Source organism: Hyaena hyaena, unplaced genomic scaffold (genome assembly GCF_003009895.1).
Source record: "Hyaena hyaena isolate Hyena2069 unplaced genomic scaffold, ASM300989v1 scaffold_24, whole genome shotgun sequence".
In the NCBI taxonomy this organism is placed as follows: Eukaryota; Metazoa; Chordata; class Mammalia; order Carnivora; family Hyaenidae; genus Hyaena; species Hyaena hyaena.
This window is the reverse complement of record NW_024080656.1, coordinates 5180727-5190031: the sequence shown is the minus strand read 5'-3', so window position 1 is coordinate 5190031 and position 9305 is coordinate 5180727. Positions and strand designations below refer to the sequence as shown.

At 46.8% G+C, this 9305-nt stretch overlaps 1 protein-coding gene across 1 annotated transcript in view; it reads left to right on the top strand.

Moving 5' to 3' along the window:
* The first annotated feature begins 1448 nt into the window (after positions 1-1448).
* BEND4 (BEN domain containing 4) overlaps positions 1449-9305 on the top strand; it is a 31652-nt gene continuing 23795 nt past the window's right edge. Inside the window, exon 1 of the mRNA XM_039227018.1 lies at positions 1449-1941. Within this exon, the coding sequence (XP_039082949.1) occupies positions 1449-1941 (493 nt within the window). The remainder of the gene's footprint in view (positions 1942-9305) is intronic.

Sequence of the window (9305 nt, the reverse complement as noted above, 5' to 3'; positions counted from 1 at the left end):
ACTAAAAGGAAAACTGAAAAGAAATGTAACTTCAGAGTGGAGAGAGGAGAGTCATACATCAAGGAGGAGATGCACCCAGAATCCTAAACCTGAAGAATGAAGACTGACGCTGGAAACCAATCTTCCTGGGAGGGAGTATGCTGGCATTGGAGCCGGCCTAGGAGAGGGACAATTTGCTCCGATGAGCCTCTGGGAGAGGCCAGGACACTTCTCTAGATTTGAAGACATCGCTACTCCATGGGGATCCTCCTCCAAACCACAGAGTCTCTTCTCTCATTCAAATAATTACTGAAATTGTGTGTCTTCCAGAAACACTGGCCTGGTGGCCCCAGATGCAGTGGGCAATGCAGGGAGCCAGCTCTTAGGCCACCTTGGTTCTACAAGCACATTTATTTATGTATCAAATGGCATTTTTGAAAATATCTAATCACCATCCCAAAGGGAGGTATCTGGTCATATTTTTCCCTCAATTGCACAGAGAGTCTATGTGCTATGAGAAGGAGTGAGGATATGAATTCAAATGATCGGGATGCATCTCTGCACTAGGCTGCACACTCCTGAGTGTCTGGCTTTGGGTAATTACCTCGCGGAGCCTCGGTTTACTCATCTGTAGAATGGAGTAAATTACGCTGTTACACACTATGGAGCCCCTGTGGGGAATTAATAAAATAATGTAAAAGTCCGATGCCTTGTGTGGTCTTGTGTTATGCACGAGCTCAAAGACCATGGGGGCAGAACCCGAGAGGCGCTAACAACGCGCCGCGACGGTGGGTCAGGACCTTCAAGATGTCCATCTAAGAAGGTTGGGGGAGCAATTCTCCGTGGGCAGAAGAACGCGCTGCGATACCTTCCCAAGGCACACACGCCCCGCCCCAACTACTACCAACCCCTCCGTGCAACCCCGAGAGTTTGAGGTCAAGTAGGGGGCGCCAGGAGCCCATTTCCGAAGCTTAACCCCGCCCGCAAAGGCAGAGGCCTCAAGTCCGCACGTGGGTCTCCAAAGTCTCGCGCTGGCCGGAACCTCGCCCTGTTTACCCGCGCGCCCTCGGGATCTGGCTTTCCCCTTCCCCCCCACCCCCCCGTCGGAGGCGCACACCCGGCGCGCGGACCCCACGGGCGACGGCGGCGCCAGGCCCCGCCCCCGCTCCCATTATCATTAGCAGATATTACCCTAAACACTTGCTCTTTACCTCCTTTCTCCCTCCAGGCATTGGCGAGGCGGCCTGTCAATCAGCGCTCGGGCGGCAGCCCCCCGCGCGGGGGCTCAGCTATGCCAGCCTCGGCGACAGGCGGCAGTGGCGGCGGCGGCGGCGGCCCAGGCACAGGCACACACCCTCCCACACGCGCGCACTCGGGCAGAGCCGGCGGGCGGGAGGCGGAGGCACCCTCGGAGCCCGGCGCCCGGCGGGGAGGGGGCGTGCGACCGGGAACCAGCCCCGAGGCGCAGGATGGAGGAGGAGATGCAGCCGGCGGAGGAGGGGCCCAGCGTCCCCAAAATCTACAAGCAGCGCAGCCCCTACAGCGTCCTCAAGACGTTCCCCAGCAAGAGACCGGCGCTGGCCAAGCGCTACGACAGACCCACCCTGGTGGAGCTGCCGCACGTCCGGCCGCCGCCGCCCCCGCCGCCCTTCGCGCCGCACGCCGCCGTCTCCATCAGCAGCAGCGAGCCGCCGCCGCCGCCGCCGCCGCAGCAGTTCCAGGCGCAGAGCACTTACCCCCCCGGGCCCGGCCGGGCGGCCGCCGCCGCCTCCTCGTCGTCTCCGTCGTGCACGCCCGCCGCGTCCCAGGGCCACCTGAGGACTTCGGCGCCTCCGCCGGCGGCCCCCGCCGCCTCATCATCCTCGTCCTTCGCCGCCGTCGTCAGGTATGGCCCGGGCCCGGCGGCCGCCGCGGGCAGCAGCAGCGCGGGCAGCGACGGCGCCAGCCTGGAGCTCAGCGCAGGTACCAACTCCTGGGCGCAACTTTCCTCCCCGCTCGGCCGGGGAACCAGAAGCCGGGCATGGCGGACATCCTTTCCGCGCGTCGGGCCTGGCGGGGGAGGGTCGCGAGGGGAGAACGGGGGGAGAGGGGCGAGCGCAGTCCGGGCTGAGAGCGAGTCGGGCGTCCGAGCGCACCCCTGAGGCCTCCACGCGCGGGCAGCAACTTCTAGAGGATTCCCCGCCGCCGCCGCCGCCGGCGCGGCGCTCGGAGCTTCCGACGGCGCGCGCGCCTAACAGGTGGCTCCGCGCTCGAACCCGGCTTGGCGCGCAGGAAGCCGGGCTGTGGCGGTGGGCGGCAGGGGTCTTTCGGGCGCAGGACAAGGAAGCAGTCTTGGCGCCGAGGCCGCGCGCCGGACACCCCAGGGTGACAGCCGCCGCCGCTCCGGGAGACGCTGGAGCTGCTCCGGCGGCGCTCGGGGACGCCTTCCCTTTATCCTCGGCTGCTTCCACTTTTTCCTCCCACTTCTTCCTTTATCTCTCTTTGATCTCCGCTTGCTTTTGCTTCTCTCTCTCCTTCCTGGCCTTCTAATTCTCTTTTTCACCACCTCTTTGGTGCACTCCTACTCTGTCGCGGTCCACTCGGCTGGCTCTTGGGTTCTTTTTTCTTTCTCTGTGCGCTGGTGTTTCTCGTGCGCGCGCGGTCTGCTCCCTCTGCCCCTCTTTGCCCACCCACCCCAGAGCCCCAACCCGGGTCTCACAGCGGCTGCCTCTGCACCAGCCACGCGGGTGGACCCGGCGCTCGTCCCTGTGGCGGACTTTAGGGAAAGGGACGTCCCGCCCCCGCCCCCCCCCCAAGCCGAGGAGATCCCCCACCCCCACCTCGGGCTCTCGGGGCCCGAGGCCCATACTCCCCGCTAGGAGGGAGGGGGCTGCACCCCGGGATCGCGAGCCTCCCGAGCATCTATCCCGCTTCTTGAAGAACTGCTTGTTGGGGAGCACCCAGCCCTCCCCACCCCACCCCCGTACGAGGCTTCTCTCCACCCGGAGGCCGCAGGAGGTCCCCTGGGAAAAGTCAGCTCTCCTGCGGGTTAGGCTAAGGGGACGTAGGCTGGTAGAAAGGCCGTAGCCTGGGGGCCTGCGCTCAAGGGCACAGTGCGTTTATCTCGCTCTTCAGAACTAAAAGTTCCTGCTCAGGCCTTTTAGGGCATTTTTAGAACCCTCCCCAAATTCTGCATATCAGTGAATCCAAGGCTTTTGTCCTAATGAAAATAGGAGCTTTGTCTCTAAATGAGTTATAGATGCCTATGCTAATGTTACGTTGTTTGTCAATATTTTGACACATGAAGGATTGGTTTTGAAAAAGAAAATGTAATTACAGGTAATAGTGAAGACTTGTTCTGTCACATCTCTCACAGATTTGGAGATGTTTGGCGGCTCGGAGTGGGCTTTTTATGTAGGTGTCTTATTGTTTGTGGGGTGGGTTTTTATTTTCAGTTGCTCCTGACCCAATATTCTGTTGTGTTTTTATATTCCTTGTTAGGCTACCCATCCACTTCCATTTTTCTCATTATTTTTCCAATGTGTTCTCTCCCCTTGTCTTAATTTTCTTCCGTACTACTTTTAGTTGATGCCCATGTTTATTCCCTGGTTCTGCTTAATCTTTATCTTTTTTATGTTGTTTCTCAGCAGTTTGGGTTCTTTTCCTGTTTTCCGTACTTGTTTGCTCCTTTGCATGACCTTAGTTCCACCATGTTTACTGGGGGTTTTCCCCTTTTTTTTAATCTGCCTGTTCAATCTTTACTCTCATCTTGCTTTATCCTTTCAGTCTTTGCTGTCTTTCTATCTTTTATTTCCTTTTATACACTATAAATCTCCCTCTCATTTCCATTTTCATCCATAGTTTTAACCTTGCTTTTTCCTGCTATTTTTCCTGCATTGTTTCTTTCTTCTGCACCAGCCACTTGCTGTCCCTTCCATGTTCCTTGCTACTCTGGCAGTCTCCTTGCTGTCTTTCGTTCACAAGGAGTTTATGTGTGTACAAGGAGTTTATGTGTGTTTTTTTCTTTTTCACCTTGTTCTAAATGTACTCCTCCAGTGTTTCTTCTTAATTTTATCTCCATCCCCAGGTGGAAATCACAACATCGCTGAATCTAAAAGAGTGAATAGGGGCTTTGTTTACCGCTGAAACTCCCTATATTTTTTATTTCCTTTTATTCTCAAAAGCTGCTGCTTTTTTTTTTTTTTAAGGTCATAGAGAGTAAGCTTGATGGCACCAAGGGCAGGATGCCATTTGCTTGTTGGAAAAATGGGAATTGGATAGTAGGTTTCTTCCATGCAGTGAAGAAAATGGTCTGGCAGCAAAAAGGGAAAACAAAAACAAAAACGGGCCATAGTACTAGACATCCTGGATTGTGGTCATAATCTTAATCATTGATGGACAAAGCCATCTCTTAACCCAGCACAGAGATGTGAGTGTCCGTCAGAGGGACAGTCACCTTAAGAGCTGATTGGCTCTTTGAGGAACTAGTGGTTCCACTTTGAACCAATGAGCATGTGTGTACAGACAGACACCATTTAAGCATATTGGGGAGGGGGCTGGAGGAGGTGGTAAGTTGCTTGTTGCACCCTCACAAAAGTGTTACGGTAACCTCTGGGGCCACCTAATAGACTGAAAATAGTCAAAACAGTGATGTGATGAAATGAGTCAAGGATAGAAGAGATAAAACTGAGTGTCCACAGTAAAGGCAGTGAAAAGATGAAAAGGTTGAAGTGAATCTTATTTGCCATTAAAAGCCATAAACCATTGAGAGGCGAAATGTGATTAAAAATAGATTTTTCAGCATTCTTATAAAATCTCATGAAGAGTATAATTTTCCTTAAAAGGGGTAATATACCATGGTTTTAAAAGCATATTTTTCCTCTGTGGGAGGCTTAGAGTTAAAACCCACGTAGATCTTGATATGCAGCCTAAATTTGGCATCAGGAAATGGGAAATTGCATCTTTAAGCAGAGTACAATCAAAAATGAATTACAATAAATCCTATATAATTGCATAGGTCATTCTCTTTAATGAGATTTTATTAACCTGACTGTCAAGCTTTTGAGTCAGGCAGATATTTTATCTTCTTCAACTGATAAAAGTGTCAGCTATAAACCACCATATAAATATTCATAAATCTACACATCTGTGGCAGCCTATCAGCATCATTCTTTTGGACATTAAAAGCATTCTAATTACTTTCTGTCTAGCAGAGCTGAAATGCTGCCTGTTATAGTATGTGCTTGGCAGGCATGATTGCTTTTGTTTGCCATCACAAATAGCAGCATCCTATTTTATATACCGATGGTCCAGAAAATATTCAGGGATTGACTGAGCAGGATGAATATTAGGAAGCACCATCTGGTTTTGATAGCACCAAGTATATTAACTCATCTGTTAATTTTTGACACATCATTGATTTATTTATTTAGAAAAATTGCATCCTGTTTTGCTGTTTTGATGTTTGCCATTATGAAAAAAAATTGGATGGCATTTTTTTTAAAAGACATAGTTCATTGATTTAAGACAAGGGTGATGCTTCCAAAGGTGCTTTCATTTTCTGACTTCTATTTTCTATGCCATGAAGTCTTCTCTTAAGAAGTCACATTAATGTTTTAAGGAAATCATCTATTTTGAACTAGCTAGAAATCCTTTTGGCAGATATAATGTATGGATACATGATAATAGGTCACAAAAAATTTTTTGTGCTTCTGCATTTTTAATATTAATATATTTCACCCTTCGCTGGGCTAAAATCAAAAGGTTACCACTAATCTCGACGACTGTGATCTCCTTCATGGTAACAGAATACTCTTGGGTATATGCTGTGATGGGCAAATTCCATTCAAGGCTTTACTTACAAAGAAGGACATTAAAGTAAAGCGCCTGTGTTTGATTGCCAAGTTCCCATCCCTCTTCTTACTCACTTATCAGATGTAGGATGGCTTAAACCACTTAAATTCAGGAGAATTTCTAGAAATGAATTTTTTAATTAAAAAAATAATCATAGGTTCAGATTTTGGAATCAGGCTAGGCACAATTTGCAACATGATAGTATCCCAACAGATTGCACACTAGAGCAAAATAAATCACAAGTGGTCACTTCATAGTGCTTCGTGATTGTGATTTATGAAGATTTTGTGGTGTTTAATTTTAGAGAAATTAAGAACAAAGTAGGTAGTTTTAAAGCCCCTTTATAAACTGTTGACTTTGTTCTTCCCTGCCATCTCTTGAGTGAGCATTCTGTAACTAGGGGAAAAAAAAAACAGTTAAAAAATTTTCAGAATACATGTTCACACTTTGCTCAATTAAGAATCATGGGTCAGTGACCATTCAATTGTGTTCATATGAAAACAGAACTTTTCTCCATTTCTTAGCGATAATGGGCATTGCACAGTACTTGCATTTCTAATTATATTCTGTCTGGGAAGCTAAAGTATTGCTGACTGCAATATGTAGTAGGTAGAAAGATTTGCTGTTCTCTGCCAAGTGTAATAGTATATTTTTCATCATATCTTTTGATGTATTGACGTTAACTAGCGTTTAAATATTTTAAGGTATCAAAAAGAGGAGAAATTCAACTTCATGGGTTATGGTCATTATTTTTGCATCTATCAATTCTGAGAACAAATTCAGAATGAAGCATTTTTAAAAACTGAAGGCAAAGAGTGTTTATGGTTGTAGTTATTCTCCAATACTCTGAGTACACTATAATACATTATCTTCATAATGTACTGTGTTACATAATGATTTTTTCTCAACATATTATGAGTTTATCCTTCAGTTAAGAAAACAAATCATGCTTGTCCCTAAGTCAGATTTTTCCCCTTAAAATCTATACTCTAATGTGATTTATCAATATGATTTAAGCTACTGAGTGTACTTTAGGACATTGAACAAATATATTTGAGCAGTTCTTTATAGGCACTTCTATTTTAGCCTTTCCTTTCATATTTTGTTCCTTTCATCAAGGTTACATTAAAGGTGTATAGGCTATAAATCAATTGGGGCCATGCTGATTAAAATGCAAACAGTAAATACAACTTCAGGTCTAGAATGAGATTATAGGATTAAAATGAATGAAAACTGCCAGTGTGCTAGAATTGAAAATTCCCAATCAATATCATCCTTTGATTTTACTAATAAAAGAACAAAAACCCGGAAGTGAAGACCACCGTGCAACATCTTAAATCTTCCCACTTGTATGGTTCAGCTGTTTACTTTGTTTATTTGGTTTTGGTCAATGTAAAGAACTGATACCCAAATATTTGAGGCCTTTCCCATTACCATTTGGTTTAAATCAGGGGCTCAGTCCTTCCCGTCCACCTGGCAGGGGGCAGAGGCATCAATTCCAGTGTTTGGTGTGTAAAATGTACACTCCAATATACCAAGTGTACTTTATCCTGGCTGCTGCTTCAGTAAAGTTCCCAGCCCATCAATCAAGCCTAGCCTGAAACTATGCCTGACATCTGTTTTTTTTCTTCAGCACTCAAGATCACTGTGGAAAAAACAGGCCTGTGCCTAATATTGGTGGGATTTAAGACAAGAGTACAGATGCAGGCCTACGTGCCATGTATCTAAATAATTAACAAACTATTAAATAAAATATGTTCCATCCACCTTCCCTGACAAATATACCTTCTTAATGACCAGCTCTGACTTTGGAGTTTTCAGCCAGCCCATGGCCTTCTCTCCCCACCCCCAGCTTCATCTTCTAATAGGAGGAACCTCACATACACACGAATGGATGCCCCCGTCCAAACTTCCAGGCTCTGGCACCATGGTCTGTCCTTGGGAGAATGGCTCAGGGAAGAGTCCAGCACAGGCCCTCGAAGCAGTTTAAGTAAGGAATTCCTGGATCTGGGGTATCTCACCATGGGGTGGGGAGGGTGGAGGAGGATGGTTAGGGCAGGGCCCCCCTCCCTGTGTCTAAGGGTGGTACTGTTCCTACGCATGGGAAAGCGCTATGGCAAGAAGAAAAGTAAGTCCTGTGGACTCAGCCTGCCCAGAATGCTCTTGCCACCCTAGCTAAGGAAACTCCCAGTGTTACAAACTAAGATCAGTGTATTTACAAGAGAACCCACATGTATTCAGTAAATATTTTGTTGTTCCCATAGAAGCCTTCAAACATTTCACCATTTTTCATTTTTAAAGTTTTTTCCCTGGAGAAAAGATAGAGCCAATCAGCATTTTCAGAGACAACAGGTAGCTAGTTAAATTTTTTTTTTTTTAATGTTCATTTATTTTTTTGGAACAGAGAGAGACTGAGCTTGAGGCAGAGAGGGGCAGAGAGAAGGGGAGACACAGAACTGGAAGCAGGCTCCAGGCGCTGAGCTGTCAGCACAGAGCCCAATGCAGGACTCTAACCCACAAGCTGTGAGATCATGACCTGAGCCAAAGTCGGACGCTTAACCAACTGAGCCAGGCGCCCCACTAGTTAAATTTCTATCATAAATAGTTATTAGTATCTAAAATTTATAGTATTTTGTTTGTCATTATTCTGGATAGGAAAGAGAGGAAACAAGAGGCATCTTATATTTATATATAAGGCCTATAAGGTATCTTTCTGTATTTAAAAGTAGCCCATTCTGGGTGGTAGTCCGGAAAGAAGAGACTGCATTTAGGGTGATATTTGCATTTAGGGTGAATTTTCAAGACCCGAGAATGACAGCATTAAATCCCATTTTCACAGTTTTCGAGGGGTTTTTTGGTTTTCTGAACTGATTGCTTTCCGTTTGCTTTTTGTTTTTTCACTGATTGACAGTATGCTTTAGAATACATTTATGTCGTGCTCGCTTCGGCAGCACATATAATAGAATACATTTATGTCAACTGGTAGCCTGGACACATGCCATTAAAAGATTTGGCAATCTAATGGAAGAGGCTCTAAGAAGCACACTGCTCCTTTTCACATGATACTTATATGGATCGGCCTAAACATTGGCCTTGACAAGAAATCCACGTTCACAGATTAACGGAGAGAAAGAATAGCGAACACAGATGTTGGATAACACGGCTTTGCTTTCGGGCTCATCATCTTTTGCCTTATAGGCCACTCTTTGTTTTACCTTAGATGCCTAGTGAGCTCTTCAAAAAGACTTATCTTTCTTCTCCAGTTTGCATCTGGGAGCAACGTACTCTCGTCAGAGATTGTATCAGCTGATTAATAGCAAGGGCATGAGGGCGCTCCAGAAATAGAAGTAATGATTGCCGTAAGCCCTCCTATCAATGAGGAATTGAGTCTGCGGTAGCTGGCTCGATTCATTAGAGTAAGGATCTTAATGAAGCCAAAGGTGTGAGTTCAGACTTGTACAGGCCAGTTAATGCCACAGAGAGGGAAATCTCTC